Source organism: Camelus bactrianus, chromosome 7 (genome assembly GCF_048773025.1).
Source record: "Camelus bactrianus isolate YW-2024 breed Bactrian camel chromosome 7, ASM4877302v1, whole genome shotgun sequence".
Taxonomy (NCBI): domain Eukaryota; kingdom Metazoa; phylum Chordata; class Mammalia; order Artiodactyla; family Camelidae; genus Camelus; species Camelus bactrianus.
The window spans coordinates 43,391,921-43,410,375 of NC_133545.1; the positions used below are offsets into that span (position 1 = coordinate 43,391,921).

Here is an 18,455-nt window from a genome sequence, read left to right on the forward strand (position 1 = left end):
TCTCTAAAATTGATGTGGTTTTCCAGTATCCTGAAAATCTGGTATTTATTCAGGATTACTCTGAGCCAAGTCGTATGTCAAATACTTTACATACATTAAATTATTTAATCAGCCTCAAGAAGGAAGTATTTTCATTGTTTTGATTTTCAGATAAGGAAATGGAGAGGGCTAAGATATTAAGTATCTTGTCCACTGACCCCAGAGCCCAACCTCTTACCCATTTTGTTGCAGTGCTCCTCCACAGGGCCAACCACGTAAATCCTCCACAAAGAGTTATCTGGCTGTTGGTGTTTGATACAGGTATCATAGTGGATAATTGCTTACTGGTAAATAATTAGAGAGTTGGAGAAACTGATATTTTAATATCAGATGTATATGCATACTGTGGCTATACATTCTTGGGAAAATTAGCGAATGGCAAATATTTGAATGAAAACAAAGCTAAAAAGAGAGGTCAAGTTTACCAGTAAAGTCAATGAGAGGATTAACTTTACAATAAAAGACTTTTCTCATATCTGACACTAATTGCCTAAGGGAATTATTTGCAAGGAGAAGAAAATACACTTTATATTCACAAATTCTGTCTGTGGCATGCCTAACATGTGGACAAAATTGGAAATATATAAAATACAGATGTGTGGTCTCCATGGAAGCTAGCATCCATATGGTTGGCAACATTTGAATGCATGATGTCCCAACCCCTCAGTTTTTGCTTAGTTATTTTATATACTGCAAATCCAGTCACAATTTACATTTAAAGATAAAAGGAAAAGAATAATTCATCCTCACCCACACAGGCTACCCCTCATAGTTTACCACTTAACACTTTCTGAGAATAACAAGGGGAACCAGGTTCAACAAGAACTTGACTGAATGTGTATTAAGTCCTAAAGAGAGCCAGTCTTTAGAAGCCAGTTGTTCTCAGAACTCAGTTTGCACTGAGTCAGATTAAGAATTGTATGTAGAAGCACAGGTTGTTGCTTCCTCCTACTTTTCTAACTTTCATAATTGAACAAGGACTTGGCATAGTTACAAATATTGCAATATTACTGATATTATTTAGTTTTGAATCACAGAATCTAAGACAAGAAGAGACATTAGAAATCATCTAATTTCGTTTATCCATTTTACAGGTGAAGAAACTAAGGCCCGGAAAGGTGCTAGCAGCAATAGTGGTAAGAAAAAAATATTTACTTATATCGTTAATAAGTACTTAAGTGGATATTAAAATTGGCAGGCAAAAGTTAATCTCAAGCTAGATGTATTAATGACATTAATGATTAATTACTATATTAAATGTAGTAATTAAAGTAATTAATTACAGTAATAATTAAATACTGAAGATCTAAAAGTTATTAAGGATAAGCAGGTTTGAATAACTAGATATATAGCCAGAGGGTTCCTACTTCCTACTTAACCTCCATGAATCCTACAGAAAGGGTGACTGCCCAGATCCCTCCTATCCCACAGGTAAAGAGGAACTGGCTGATCCATTTTATTTCTTCCACTTCAGAAATTTTTTATATAGTGTGACAGATGAGCTAGAGACAAAATCAAGAAAAAAGCTGAAGGGGGAGGATATAGCTAAATGGTAGAGTGTGTGCTTAGCATACACAATGTCCTGAGTTCAATCCCCAGTACATCCATTAAAAAATAAATAAGTAAACTGATTACCCCCCAAAATGGAATAAAGTTTTCAAAAAAGCTAAAAAAAAAAAAAAAAAAAAAAAAAAAAGAAAAGAAAAGAAAAGTAAAGAAAAAAGCTGAACCTCTTAATTGTCCTGCCCAAGCCACTTAGATGCATGTTAACTCCTTGGTTGTTCCTTGATTCGGGCACCATGGAAATTGAGAGCATTCAGGCTTCTCTGACATATTCCCTGTGGACCACAAGACTTAATTTGCAATTCATTGTCTTGCATACAATACACTCCTTCTATGAGAGGGACCCAAACTTCAGCAAGTTATGACAACTTATTTTTTTATGTTAACATTTATTTAAGACATTCTTGAATAAGAGTTCTATACGCCTTACCTCAGTTTTGTAAGCATTATCTTAGTTATTCTTCATAGACATCTTATGATGTGGCTTTTATTATCCCCATTTACAAATGGAGAAACTGAAGCTTGGTTCTGTAAGTTCTGTAAGTTTCTCACCATTACACGATAAATGATTAGTAAAGTTGGAATTCACAGCCCACGCATTTAATTCTCACATGTGGAGACCTGATATCTTAAGGATGTGACTGTAATAATGTTATTAGGACTAACCTTAAATTTAATTTCAGATTTAAAATGTTTATGTTTTAGAAACCTAATGTTAGGTTGTTATGAACCTATATGTAAGCTATAAGAGATCTTAGTTCTGTAAAAAATATTAAAAATATATAATTATGCACATGCATAGAAAAAGGTTAATTCTTCTATTTGGGGTTTTATTGCTGACACAATTGAAGCTCTCAGAGTAACAATGACTTGCTTGCAATACTCATAGTCTAATAAAGAAGGAGTGTGGTTCTATAATGTCATACAGATAAAATTATTAATAGGAAAAAACCTAGTTGCAGTCTTCCAAATATAGCTTTTTTTCTATAGTCCAGTCTTTGGCCCTATGCATAGTTGTACTTAAAGGTAATTATTGTGCCACAATTTTGAATCCTACTCTTTTTCACTTATGTTATATCATAAACATTTTCTGTGTTTGTGTGGTATAATTTTTATTTGATTGTTAGTTAAAACAGTAGAAGTACCATTACTTATTAGATAAGATTTTTTTTTTTCCTTTTCTTTCTTTCCCTCTCCCAACCCTCCTTTCTTTGAGTGAGATTGGCCAACATCTGAACCATGTTTATGTAGAGGAAATTTCTCACTGTGAGCCAGAAGAAGTCATACCCTTGCTTTCTGGGTAGCCTCATCTATTTGCAGCACAGCCACGGTGAAGGTGCTGGAGATTGCGTCCAGTGGCAGTGAGGCCTAGTGATTTGGCGGTACAGGTGCAGCATCAGGGTTTGGCGTAAGGGTGGTTATCTCCTTACCAGACTGGCTCTGGGGTGATATTTAGCTCTGACGCTGGCTGTCAAACTTTCCATTTTTTGAGCTTGATCTCTAGTCTTCCTAGCAATTATCTGAGCTATCCATGTGTTCCTTTTCCAATTAAGTCACCAATAGTCAGTTTCTATTGCTTACAGCTAAGAATCCTAATAATATATCATGTGATAAACCACATAATAGTGCTTTGAAATTTTTTAGGTCTTGTGGGCTATGGCCTGGAATTGTGGGAGGAAGTTAGATTGTATGGTTTACAAAGTGTCTATGTAAGATGGACCAGATGGAAGTTTCTTCACCTTCCATTTTGTCTCCTTCCCCAGCTTTGGGCTCTTTTAATGCACACCCTTTTCACCTGTTCACTTTCACCTAAACAAGTACGTTAAAAGAGCCAAAGATGGTCCTTTTTTATACACCAAGAAAACATAAATTTATCTAGTTGGTTGTAGAACAGAACTTATTTCCTATTTTACTTAAAGCATTCCTATCCTATCATCTTGAGTAGTTATTCTTCTGAGGCTGAGCCAATATGTACAAGAGCAACTGACACATTGATAGCTTATACTGCACTGAGCACTGTGCTAAGCACTTTACATGGATTCACTAAAATCCTTTCCTCAACACTGTGAGATGCAGGTACTATTAAAATCCCTATTTTAAAGAAGAGGAAACTGAGGGGTGAGGTCACCCAGCTAGAAAATGGCAACACTCACTTTTAAACTTAGTCTGGCTCCTGAGCACTCATTCTCAATCACATTGTATATACTCTCTTCCCTAACTCGCTTGACTGATCCAATTTTTCATTTTCTTACTTTTCCTCTTTCTCATGTTCTCTCTCTCTAATTTTTCCTTTCTTATTTGAGAATGACACAAAAGCATCTCGTTAGTCCCTAATTGAACACCTATAGTTGTTTAAGGTGAGTGGTTCAATACCTGTCGGCTGTGAGTGCCCTTGAGAAGAACCTCTAGTTTTGCTCTCCTGGCTCTAGGAATTCCTTCTGGCTTCACCTCTTCCTGACCTCCACTAACTCCCTCTCTGCCCTCACTTGGAACTTCTGCTGTCTTGTCATCTGGTTTCTTTCCTGCTGCCTTCTATTTAAATCCTGTCTCATGACTTTGCTCCTTCATTAATTAAAACATTTATTTGGAGATAATGCAAAATTTTACAGAGAGAAGATACCATTCTTTTCCAAGGAGTTTACAAATCATAATGAAGTGTATAACCTATTACCTAATTTATGTTATATTACACTTTTATTAGTATTTTTATTAAAATTTAGTTAGACATTTAAACTCTTAGGATTTTATTATAATAGTCTTATAGAGTAATTATAGGTGACATTCCTTTCTCCCCAAAATGGGTAACTTGAGAGTAAGCCTTTGATTCTGATTGTGGCTGTGACCAGCATGTGATTTGGGTCAAATGCTAAGGTTTTAGGATTACTTTTGCCATGGAGGAAAAGACGTTAGGGAAATGTTAATATAAACTTCATGCCCCCTGTTTGACTGTGAAAGCCAAGGGAATGGTAAAAGAAGACAGTCAGAATTGGGGCTTTTCAAGTGTTTATGAGTCAGAACGGATGTACAGAGAGGATGAGATAGACAGAAATGAACCTGGGGAAATTGTGTACTTAGGGAAAAGGGGATCTAATTTTGGGAAAATTCTGTATATGGAATCTAGGGTTGGTACCAAGTCAGAGTCCTTGTGGTTTCAAGATGATCCAGTGCTGGAATATGTGAGTGCCTAGAAGAAGTTTAAAAAAAGAAAAACTTCTGGTTTAAAAAAAGAAAGTAGAGTTAGGAACAACTCTAAAAGGAAGATAATTTGTCTATGCAATTATACATATATGTGTATGTATGTCTCTTTAGGAAGAGCCTTTCCTCCTATTGCAATACTGCTCACATTGTTCACCTGCCTTCCTGAGTTCTGTCCAAAGAGCCAAGCTCTTTCTTGTCTCAGGGGCTTTGCAGCCTGGAACCCCTCTCCCCATTTTTTCCTAAGATTTTGAGACCTTCAGTCAATGATGTGCTTCAGAGAGGCCTTACCTGAGCACCCTCTTTGTTTTCTTTATACACGATCACAGTTTGCACATGTAGATATATATAATCTCTTCTTCTAGACCATAACAACCTATGCCCAGAGGATGTCTCTGTCCATTTGCTACCATATGTTTCCTCAGCATACAGTTCTCATCACGTGGTAAAATCTCAAGGGACACTGAATGGATGTTGACATTAACTAGGGTCCAGCTAAGCCGCTGTAACAAAGAAATCTAAAAACTCAGTGGCTTAAATATAGCTGAACTTAATTCTCTTGCATGTAAAATTTCAGAAAAATGTAAGAGCCTGGACTGGTGAGTGCCTTAGCTCCATGAGGTCATTCACAGTTGGGTTTCTTCCATTGTGCTGTTTCAGTATTCCTTAGGTCTTGTCTGCATGATCGAAGCTGTGTCACCTCCACATTCCCATTGCAGTGTTTAGGAAGAGGGGTAGAGGGAAAGTGGAAGGCAAGCAATTTCCTACAAAGTAAGTAACTTGTGAGCGGCACACATAGTTTTTATGCACATTTTAGTGTGATGAACTTAGTCCCAGGGCCACACATAGCTGCAAAGGATACTAGGAAATGCTGTCTCCAAGTGGGTGGGCACAACTAAAATGGAAAAAAGAGAGGATAGGTATTTGGCAGATAACTAACCATTTGCCTCATTGTTGGATAAATATTTGTTGAAAGAATAGATATTCAGTCTTACATTTTCAGAGGTCAGAATACTACAACGGTTTGAGGTCTGTGTTTTAGAACTCCAGAAAAATATTTGTGATACAAAATATTAAATACTGACTGAAGTAACATCCAGTATGTTTTATGACACAACATATTCCCCTGCAAATTTTGGGGCAAAGGGAGTTAAAGGTCTAAGAAAGCTTCTTAGGCCCAGGAATTGAGCAAAGGGGGTGTGGGTGGCTCTGGCTATTGTGAGTACATACCTGGTTTTGTTAGAATTGGGGGATAAATTCTCTGCCTTCTGCAGGCTCCCAGAAGTAAGCTATTAGCTGCTACAGTTGGGTAAGACCTCCCTCGAATCCTTCCCTGGCCGGAAGGGAGCTATTGTGAGGCAAGGGCATTACTTGATTATCAGCCTTTTACCTTGATTAACCTAAATTTGACACTAACAAAGGCTTTGAAATTACAAGGCCCAAAACAGAAAAAAACCAAATAGTAACTATTTTAAAGAATATGGATCAAATTTATGTTCCAGTGATGTGTCCTGATAGAGAAATCACATTTTAACAAGTGTGGCTTGAGTATGGACTTATATGACAATGCTTGCACCTGTCCTTCCCTTTGAGTGGCTTACGACATCTTGGCTTATCATCAACTGGCCTCATCAGATGACTACAGATGAAAGGAAGGGCCCCAGCTGCTGACACAGCCCAAGTTGTCTTTGTTTGTGGCTGCAGGAGACACTGGGCTTGGTGTTAGCCCCTCCTGCCTTAAATTTTCTTTGCACAAAAAAGGTAACCATTCCCCGCTCCCATCTCACCATATACTTGGCCAAAAGATTTAGAGAACCCATTTTGCCCCTTTCTCTGCCTTTCTCAGCCTAACAGACTTCTTCCAGCTGAGCTCACAGGTCTGTCTGCTGTGAAACCTGCCCCAGGGAGAGTGAATCCCTGTCCTCTCTTGCATTTTATTTGTTAGAGAGAGCACTCCTCACATTTGGACTTTAAATTCTTTTAACGTGTATGTTATTCTTCTTTGTAAATTACTCCAAGATAGAGACCACACCTTATTAATCATTCTCTCTGCCTTGTACAATCCCAGGCACATGGTAGGCACTTGATAAATGTTTGCTGAATGCATGAATGGGTGAGTGGATGAGGGAACAATTCTTTGGGTACTTTCTATAGCCTCTCAGTTATTCTAATGTGGTTCATGGCTCCTCAAGTCTAGGAATGCATAGTGTGATCTCAAGTTCTTCCTTGTTTCCAGAAGGTTTTCTTACTTTCTTACTAAAGTGAAATTGAAGTTCAGAATTCTTTAATGGAGAATTGTACATTCTCCAGTATACAATGAGGTGTAAAATGGTTTAAATGTAAATGTTGCTTGAATTAACATACTGACTAAAGCTTATTGAAACTAAAGTGTAATCAATTAGTCAGTCAAAAAGGGTAAATAACTGATACTAGAGCCTTTTCTGTTTTGACAGGGGGGTGGAGGTCAAAGAGAAGTTGGTGCTTGGGCCTTAGTGGGGGCAGGAGAGAATGGGAGGTCAAAGAGTCATCTAGGTAGAAACAGAGCATAGAAAGGGGAACTAGGGGCCACTGATTTAGCACTTCCTTAATGTCTCAGTGATAGAGAGAAGTATGGCACGACTGCTCATGTTCGCGTTTTGTCAGAACAATGTTGGCAACTATGTGGCCCATGAACACTGCTTTACAGGATTTGTTAAGATCTGAGTTTTTGTGCATGTGTGCTCTTTAAAGAGTTGACTTTGTTGCAGAGGAATTACATTTTCAGAGGAATTAATTGAGTCATATAACCTAGATTATACCCTAAATAACTCTACCAGCAGTAGAACAGTTTGTGTACTTTGCATGACTAAGTTATGTTGGAGATAGCCTTGGACAGGTGGATGATATGCCAAGATTGGATTTTGAGTTGGAGCTCCCTAAATGGGGACTGCCGGAATCTACATCTAATGGTAAATTGCTGTTAGCAAAGGATCTCTGATACCTCAGATTATTCAGGTATTACTGCTTAAATAGCTCAAGGCACTTTGCAAACTTCTGGTTAGTTCTCTCAGTACCTTTGGAAGTGGAGAGCAAATATGTGTCAACAGAGGCCCAATGCTACACAATTGATTGAACATTTGCAGCTTATGTAGTGCCAAATGATCGGTTTGACTTTTCTTTTCTTTCTAAAAAATCTCCCTTGAACTGGAATTGAACTGGAATTGAAACTGGAATGTTGGTTTGAGAGTGAAATGTCCTAGGTTTTAGTTTCCATCTTCACACTGAGTAGCTGTGCAGCATATCACAAATCACTCCTCCACTGTAGGGTGAAGTGAGACTGTATGAACTCAGGGCTCACTCCAGACATAATACTTTTTGTTTCCACTCAGTTGCAACTAGAGTATTTGACATAGCAAAACAGTGGCAGAGTTTGGACTGAAACATATGTTTTATAACCCATTTAACCTTTACTTTTAAAAAAATTAATTTTAAACTTTTTCATGGAAGTATAAAATACACTTAGTATAGTTAACATATAAAGTGCACTAATCTTAAATGTATAGATTGTTGAATATTTTTAAAGTAGGTATTGAATTATAATTAGTTATGTTAAAAAATAATTAAAGAAGACAATTTAGATGATACGAAAAACTTATTTAACACTTCCAGGAGTGAATAGTCTCCTTATGGAAAACTGCAAAGAACCTTTTACAGGATAAAGAAGTAAGAACAAGGAAGAGCAAAGAAAATATCTGATTGTTTGGAACCACATAGTCAACCTTGTTTGGGGTGAGAAGGCCTAGAGTTGGCTTGGCGTCTGGGAATTGGCTGACTGGATATACTGAGTTTCTGGTCAAGTGGCGCAATTCCAGGGACATGAAAGTTATCTAAGTTTTGGTTTGCTGACGTGGCACCCCAAGCGCCATCTTGGGCCTAGAAAGTTATCTAAACATCTATAAGTGGATTCAACCTTTTAAAATGTATGAGGTTTGTACATGTATTCTGTTGTGTAGCACCAGATACAGGCCATTTCCATCATCCCTAAATTTCCCTCTGTCCCTTTGCAGTCAGTCACCTCTGCCAACCCTAAGCTCCTGGAAACTACTGATCTGTTTTCAACCCCTATAGCTTTGCCTTTTCCCAAAATGTCATATAAGTAAAATCTACCATATGTAGACTTTTCTGCCTGGCTTTTTTCTGTAGTTCTTTTAAGATTTATCACATACCTGTATAATTGCCACCTAGATCAAGATATAGTCCTTTTCCAGCACCCCCAAAAGTTTCTCTCATGTCCTTTTCCAGTCAATACCCTCTTCACACTATGCTGACTTCTACCAATGTATTAGTCTTATCTGTTTTTTACTTCATATAAATATAAATGGAATTATACAGCAGGTACTGTAATGGCTTTTTTGCTTAACCTGTAGGATTCATTCATGTTGTAACTAGTAATAATAGTTTTTTATTTTAAAAAAATCACTGTGTAGTATTCCATTGTATGAATATACCACATTTCATTTATCCATCATACTGTGATGGCATTTTGGTTGTTTCTAACAGTTGGCTATTTTGAGTAAAGTAGTTGTGAACATTTTTACTGATGTCTTTTGGTGAGAACATGCACTCACATCTCTTGGATGTATTCTTAAGAGTAGAATTTCTGGATCATAAGCCAGTCATACATTTAGTTTTAATAGGTGCTACCAAGCAGTTTTCTAAAGTGGTTGTACCAATTTGTACTCTCACCATCAGTGTATGAGAGTTCCAGTTACTCCACTTCCTTTTCAACACTTGGTATTGCCATTTATATTTTAGCCTTTATGGAGAGTTGTAGAGTTACTGCTACTTTTTCTTCCCTTTTTTTTTATTGTGGTAAAATAGACATAACATAAAATTTAGTATCTTAACTATTTTTAAGTATATAGTTCAGTGGTATTAATTATATTCATAATGTTGTGCTACAATCACCACCATCTATCTTTAGAATGCTTTATGTTGTAAACCTGAAACTATATACCCATTAAACAATAACTCCCATTGCCCTCTTCCCTTCAGCTCTTGGCAGCCACCATTCTCCTTTCTGTCTCTATGATTTTGACTACTCTCACATTAGTGAGATCATACAGTACTTGTCTTTCTATGACTGGCTTATTTTACATAACGTAATGTCCTGAAGGTTCACCCATGTTGTACCATATTGAAGAATTACCTTCTTTGTTTTTAAGGCTAAATAGTATTCATTGTATGTATATGCTACATTTATTTATTCATTCATCACTGGACACTTGTGTAGCTTCCTCATTTTAGCTATTATGAATAATTCCATTATAAACATGGAGTGTACAAATATCTCTTTGAGACCCTGCTTTCACTTCTTTTGGGTATATACTCAGAAGTGGAAATACTGGATAATAGGGTAGTTCTATTTTTAATTCTTTTGAGGAACTGCCATACTATTTCCCACAATGGCTGTACCATTTTACATTTCCATTAACAGTGCACAAGGATTTTAATTTCTCCATGTCCTTGTCAACACTTATTGTTTTCTGTTTTCTTTTTTAAAATAATCATCATTCTAATGAGTGTGAGGTGGTATCTCATTGTAGTTTTGATTTGTATTTCCCTGATGATTAGTGGTATTGAACATGTTTTCATATGCTTATTGGTGATTTGTATTTCTTCTTTGGAAGAGTATCTGTCATGTCCTTTGCTCATTTTTGAACTGAGTTTTTGTTGTTGTTGATGATGTTGTTGTTGTTGTTGTTGAGTTTTAGGAGTTCATTACAATCTGGATCTTAGTAACCATTATTTTTAAATAGAGTGAAATTGCGTGTGCAACATCAGTAGTGCAATTCAGAGGTGTGGAGAATCTGGAGTGATTGGTAATAAGGCAACTAACAAGGGCAAGCAGTGGTGGAGCCACCTTTTGTTGCCAAGAAGACCCGAGGGTTTTTTTTAATGTATCATTGCTGTATCACTAAGAAGAAATGGTGGTGGTGGTGAGCCTTCCCTCCCTGGTTCAATCACCCCCTGTCCTCTTTAATATTTATTTAATCCCAGTTTCCCTGAAAGAAAATACCTGGGAGATTGGTTGGTAAGGATCCCCTTCCTTCAGCCTTATCGAAAGAAATAGGTGAGTTTATTCCTCCTTCATTCGAGGTGGCCTTTGGAAGCCTGTATCAAACCTTCACTGAAATCAGAGTAATAATTATTCAAGAAAGGAAAACTAGCTGCAGAGAATCCACAAATGGAGTATGGGTTCATATGCATGTCTGGAGCAAAAACATGCTTTCTATTTTTAAAGACAGCAGTTTCCAGGAAGCATAGTGAAGCTAAAGGGTCCATTTAGGATTCAGCTCTTCTTCTTGATGTTGCTAGCACCAGGCAGGTTTGAGCTGGTGGGCTGTGGGTGGGCCTTGCAATGTGGTTGTTCATCTAATAACATGCCTATGAAAGTACACCCCAAACTGCCTGATTTTTTTGTACTCTAAGCCTAATGCAGACTGTATAATGAAGTCTTTATGTGTACCTAAGAATCACTATGCATTTTAGAGTATTTCTGGCTACTCTACAAATACATGAATCAGATTAAGGAATAGTCAGTCAGACTTGAATTAAATATATATTCCCATAATGGTGATTATCTTTTCTTTTCTTTTCTTGGCTTGACATTATTATAGCAAGCTAAAATAATAGGAGATAAGTAGCTATTATAAATGAACCATTAAAGGCAGTAGTAAGCCAAAGTTATCATTGATCTCTCCCTGTCTCTTACTTTATAAAAACTAATGTAGTGAATTGCCATGGAGTTGCCCACTTTAATAATAAATCTATTGTGTCAGGGCAATGACCTGATGTTTTCTTTTACATATAATTTATAGTCTATTGATTTAATTCTCTGAATATCTCACTGTATTAGTATAGCACAAAACCATTTCTTAATTGAAAGACAAAGGAAGCTTGGGATGAAACCACATGACAGAATGTTTTTATTGAAGATTTCTACTTGATCAATAGACAAACATGAGCTTATTTTCAATGACAGTTTCACATTTAAGAGCAAAAAAGGAGATGCTTTGATTCATCATGTATTTAGATAAAACATTTTTGGATTTATTTAGAAATTGGGGTTTTCTCCATGGTCCAGGAAGGAGGCTTATGGAGACATTTTAAGAAGACACTAGCTTCTTTTTGCAGTGAGTCATAAACTAGAATGTGGAAAATGAACTCAAGTAGCAGACAGTTTAATGTGGCCAAATAAAACATTGATGTGCTGCTAAAGCTCTTCCCTCAAACTGTGGAAGAGAAAGCCAGCACTTTATACTCTTCCAACCAATATCTGGCACCGTTCCACTTGGCTACACGTGCCAGGCTGCTAGGCGCCACACCACCACTCTCTCACTTGAGTAGAGCTACTGACTTCCTCTTCCTGCCAGTTTTAAATTTCTGGCCATGGCTGTTGCCATAGCCCTGTCATACCTCCTGTCCATCTGCAGACATCTTCAGCTTAGTGTCCAGCTCCTGAGATTTTTTTCACTTATATCAGGCAAAAAGTAATGAGTACCGTTAAATATTGCTGAGAAAAAGCTGAGAAATAGCAAATATGATAGAAATTAAACACAGGATTAATTTGGCAGAAAACTTTTCTCCATTTTGGCCACTCACCTACTTATTTATTTATTTTTCTTTCGCTGTCACAGATCTTACCCAGGCAAGCTAAAAAAATGACCATACATCATTGTCATGTCACAGACATCACTCAGATTGGAAGGAAGCAATTCGACGATATAGGTATCCTATTACCATGCTTTATTTTTTCCTCACATAATGCAAATAACTGTAGAGACTATGGAAGAACACCTCAATACTCGACCCTTGAGGAGAAAGCAGCGATTTTTTTTATGGTGCTCATAACTCATGCCATTAGTTTTATCTGTGGTAGGTCCATGTCAAAATTGGAGTAATTAAATGGAATGACAATGTGTTAAATGTGTTCATGCCATTGCATTGGCAATAAAGCATGTGCAGTTTTACAATTAAGGCTTGTCTTTCTCCTTAGCTATAGAGAATTGTGGCAACCATTAAGTTGCATAGGCATAGGGATCCAAAAAGGTATTCATCAAAATAAAAACACCAGGTGGATACTCTTTGGATTATAATGTCCTCTTATGCAATTATTCTTTTTCACTGCATACTTTCTGACTGAATAATAATTACTTTTACACTAAGAAAGGCAGGATCAGCTAGTTTCAACTTGTTTTATTATAACCCCCACTTTTTAAAATATGCAAGGCAGCATAGAACCATAACTGTTTATTCAGATAAAAGTGAATATTTGTTCCAGTTTTTAGCTTTCAAAGGGTAACAGACTCTTTCAAATAAAGCACGCTGAGCTTTTAGTACAGTCACTTTGGTGCTGCAAACACACTATTAAGATGCATATGAGTGGTGTGGTTAAGTTCCTAAGCTATCACTAGGAATCATCAATATAACAGAGATAAAGGAGACTTGAAACCCAGCCCAAGCAGTGAATTGACAGCCATCTTTAAGCACCATGACCTAAGAATGACCCTAGGCTCTGCTGGGTGCAGGAGTTAGATATGTAGCAGAGCACAGGCATCAGATATCTAAAAGACTTGGAGGGCCCCACTGTGATGCAACTGCAGAATCACTTGAAAGGTCTGATATACATATAGGTGACAAATAGTGATGCCAGCTCCAAGCTCTTTTATTTTATATTTTGAAATAAAATTCTGAGTGTTTCATGTTGACTTTAGTTGCTCCCTGCTTTGTAAAGTTAAGATCATAGAAGAACAATTAGTAAGCTTTTATATCATTTAAAATATTCTAATTTAACAATGTCTTCAAATACTGGTACTGTGTGTGTATAGTATACATTTTACAAATACACGTATCAAGAATTAATTTTACATCAGTGGAACAATATATTCTAAAGTGCTTAAAATCACACACGGCATTTTATGGTAAAATGTACCCTTTGTTTTGTTTTTGGTAGCTCTTTATCCCTAAAATTTGCTTGCATTTTAAATTTCTTGCTTAAATCTTTATAACTTGGTTAATAATGATAGTTTAAGGGAAGCACACATACCAAGCTGCAGAATATGGATTTAGGCTTGATTGTCATGCTCCCTTGTTACAGAAATGCTGTGTAAAATAGTTATTTTAATAAAGCAGAATTGTTAATAGGGAATAGACACTTGGAGGAGCTAAGCAATAGGAATGCAGTTTACCTCATTAGCTTTCAGTGCCTAAAGTGGGGAGTTTTAGGTTGTTTTCTCTTTTGTAACACTTCTTTTCCTAGGATTCTCATGCATGAAAAGTGAATATATTCACCTTAAAAAAAGAGATAAATTATTTGTACTATTAGCATATGCACAATGACTAAAATGTTTATAATCAACCAGTGAAAATGCAAATCAGATGATATCCGTACAATCTCCTTCAAGTGTAGAATTGCATTTAAAAAATTATTCACAAACAATAAATAATCATAAAAATCCTCTATTTCTCTGAAGTCTCCCTCTTCAGTTTTTCAAAGACCACAGCATCTCACAAGTAGATTCTGCATTTGGAATTTGCCAGAGTCACTTTGGAATTTCCACTGGCAGCACCCTAGGAATTGGACTTTCAGGTCTTTTGGGGGTCTGTGACCCTGAGCACAGAGCTAGGGCTCCCACCCTGACCACTGGAAAAAAAGGAAAAAGCCCTCTGCCTCCTGCTTACAGTGTTGAAATATAGTAGAAGTTTTGAGTCAGATCTTCACAAATACCAAATTTTGGCTGAATCACCTTCCCTCCAGGGCCATACAGGATGCCAAATTCAACTGCCATATTTACTTTCAAGCCTATGCTTTTCCCAGGATGGCATTTCATGGTTATTTTTCCTTGTTGTGCTTTTAATGAGACACTGGTAGTGATCTGATCTGCATACTCTAGTTGGTAATGCTTTCTAATAACATTGTAATTTGGGTTTATGTAATAATTCTCTGAAAAGTGTGGAGGGATCTGTGGCTAAGGGAGGATTATTACCTCCCTGGCTCTATGACAAATGAGGATTTTAATCTGATTCATAACCTTTTACAAACAGCTTCATCTTGCCAAGACCACTGTATTTGGTGACCTATTCAATTTATTAATGTTCCACATTGGGTCTAAGTGCCTACAGTGGGGAAATGACAAGTGAGTACCAGTGACCTCATTAACTTGGCTAACACTTCTAAACGGATGGCTTGGCATTATGTTAGTTTGCCTCATGGAAACTCTTCTACCTGAAGACAAGGATAGTAAGACAATTGTCTGCTGCACAGATATCTATGTTCTGCTGCTTTGCTCATTTGCATACATCCCAGTGCTTTTTCTTTTATGTGCACTATCATTTGTGCTCAAATGACCCTTCCCTGTAAATGGGATGCATCTTTGGCTTGACTTGTTTATCATCACAAATCTGTAATGTGTTAGGAAGTAGGATGTTTCATGGTTCAATTTCAGGAAGCAGAAACCATTTAGCTCTTTCAAGGAGAGATTTAAGTATATGGAATTTTGTTCTTATACAGTTGGAGCTGTGAGTGAAATGCTGGGCCTGCAGGAGTGACTCCCAGAACTGTGGAACTGACCTGAAATTTTAGCTGCAGCTTCATCAGGAAGGTGGGGAATCAGGAAGCTGCCATGGAACTGTGAATCTCAAGAGCTCACCACAATAGCCTCACAAACCTAGTGACTGGACACTGGGACTGTGCTGTGGAAAAACCCAGCATCTTTTCTTCTCAGTTCTACTTGCCAGCGGCAAGCAAAAGAACAGGGTGATTGCTCTCACCTCCTTTCCATCTTCCAGATCCCATGTAATTGCATCTATTTGGTGGGTCCTGATTCCAGAACTCTTGCTACAAGGGAATGTAGGGAAATACGTATTTTAGTTTTCTAGTCTCTGCACAACTGGGAGGCACAATATTGGGGAGTTGGAATTGTATGTTGATTGCTGATTCACCATTTTCATCTCACAGCCTAAAGAAGCAAAAATGTGTAACAGGATGAGAAATCCATTGGGTCTCTTTCTCTTCCTAATGCTCTTTGGTTTTCATTTAGGCAAGTGATTTTTTTTTTTAACTAAAGTAGTAAAAAATATGATGATTCTACAATATTTTTCTACTGTTTGTCTGAAACAGTTTGACACCTTGACAGCCATTTCCCAGATATGATAACCTGGGTCTCCGAGATTCTTCATCTTCCATCTTCTGTTCCAGCCAGTTGCTCCTGATCTCTCCCTTGGCTCCCACTTGTTTTTGTCTCATTGTGTGCCTATTTCCCTCAGCTTTTTGCTTTGGTGGAAAATTGTGCTGCTTGACTTTAGCTTTCTTTCTGGAAACTATCTTTGGGCTCTTCCTTGTTCTAAGCTCAGAAGCCAGAGGAAGCCATGAGCAAATGCCCACTCCTGTTCTTTTAGCCCCAGCCTGGATGTCACTTGGACCCCCAGTTATCCGGGAGGTAGTTGAGCCAGTAACAATTATGTTACTGAAATGCTCTTAAAATTTACTGTTATAAAAATCTCAAACAAAGCTAGGTATGTCATTTGAACAAATGGAAGCATTTAGAGACTGCATTTATTTCCCATTGCTGAACTGCCCTGACCTTACTAGAACTGACACCTAGCACAGTCACAGAATAGGCATGCAATATACGTTGAATTAATCACAGAATTTAATGGTGATGAATCCAATTTTCAGAAATCATGTATTGTGATAAGCAAGATTATGCTTTAAGTTTATGCATCTTCCTTTGGGGATGATACATCCTTTTTCTTGAACTAAGGATGCCTCCAGGTATACTCATTTTCTATCTTCTTGCCCCGTTTTATGCTACCACTGTGAATATGATTGAATAAGGACAAAAGTTCTGCTTTTTACAACATTTATGTCTAGTTTTACATGGCTTTGAGAGTAAAAGATTCTAGATTTTCCTAATAAATGTTAAGCCTAAAAAAATGTTAAAATGAAAAACTGGATCATGTGTGTATGTATGCATGTATGTATACACACAAAAACCCCCATATTGATGTGTGTATATACATATACATACACACACATGTATGCATCTTCCTTTGGAGCACAAACCTTATAAGTGCTATGCTGTCAAGCCATCTGACTATACAGTGTGGCTTAATTACCAAAGGGAGCAATTAAGCTACATATCCGTGAGAGCTCTTCATGTAATTTATTGACTCACACAGCTGAAAGGCCAGGGACAGTCTTCAAAGGCAGCTGGTTGGGGCTCATGTAATATCGTTAGAACCTGTCTTCCTTTCAGTTCCAGTGGTTATATGGCTGCCTTCTGCTATATTCGGTTCTTTGTCAGGTCATGCATGATGCCTTCAAGCAGCAACAAGAACACATTAACCCAATATCAAATCCAGTAGGAAAGAGTTCACTTTCCTCATGGCCAAACAGTAGTCTAAGACCTGAACTTCCTCAACCCTGATTAGACTCCACCCTCAAATCCAGAGATAGAATCAGCTTCTTTATGGATTGAGAATGGGGCTGGAGTGGGTCCCTACATGGAAATTTAGGAATTGTTATGATAGGAAGCAGAGTAGATACAGGCAGCAAAAACAACACATATCCACCATAGGCAGAAAGCAAGCTACCTCTACCAAGAACTGTGTCCCAGAAACTCCCCAAAGAGGACACATGAAGTCAAGAACCGTCCTAAACCTTCTGGCTGTGTATCAGTGTTCTGGGCCATAGGTCCAATTGACCTTCTGAAAGCACTTTTTGTTTTCCCATGAAACAAATGAAATCAAAGCTGAGAGTCAGCTTTAAGAACAAGTCTAGAGTCAAGTTGAGATGGCCCATGATGGAATACACCCTGTAGTTGTCAAGAATGATTCAGGACTCTGGACACCATTTGTATGGATTTCTGTTTTTAATTTAAAATTGCTTTTGCAGTAATGTAACACTTAAAAAGAAAAAAATTAAATATACACATATGTAGAGAGATGGTACAGTGAACCCTCATGTACTCACTACCCAATTAAATCACTGTCTAGATTTTGTCATTTTCTTCGTCTGTCATCTCCTTTTCCCCCTTTGCTGAAATATTTTAAAGCAAATCCCAGATACCATGCCATTTTATCCCTACATACCTTGGTATCAAATGTCCTTTTTAATCACCTTGTTTTGTTATTGTTATTTAATACAAATACAAATGATTCCATTGTAAATCCAAATATAATGAGGCATAGGAGCTTAAGCTCCTTTCTCCTAAAACCACAGAAGCCAAATATACCTTGGACCCAGTACCAGGCCTACAGAATATTCACAATACTGAAAGACTGTAGTGTTTCCAAACGATAAGAAAGGAATTTTTAAAATAGGTGTGTTCTAGGTCTACATGGACATGACTTTGGCTAACTTTGTGTTGAAGCAGTTTAGACATTTGAGAGATACCTCAGCTGCCAGGTTTGTGGATCTCTTCATCTTTAACAGTTGTCTTTTTATTAGGAAATTAAAGTTCTGTTTTGAAATTTCAACATGATTGTTTTCTTTTCTAGACATTGATTTTCTTAGAAGACTAGTTAAAAAATGAGGATGAATCTCAAAGTTTGTTTTAGTGTTATTAATATGATCTTGGGTTTCAATACAGTTACCCCAATCTGGCTACCTTGAG

The 18,455-nt window shown here is 37.3% G+C and overlaps 1 protein-coding gene across 5 annotated transcripts in view; it reads left to right on the forward strand.

Moving 5' to 3' along the window:
* Window positions 1-18,455, forward strand: part of SKAP2 (src kinase associated phosphoprotein 2) — a 291,337-nt gene that overhangs the window by 1,383 nt on the left and 271,499 nt on the right. For all 5 annotated transcript variants that reach the window (XM_074367326.1, XM_045505658.2, XM_045505659.2 and 2 more), the window contains exon 2: window positions 1,134-1,175. In XM_074367326.1, coding sequence (XP_074223427.1) covers window positions 1,134-1,175 — 42 coding nt within the window. The remainder of the gene's footprint in view (window positions 1-1,133; window positions 1,176-18,455) is intronic.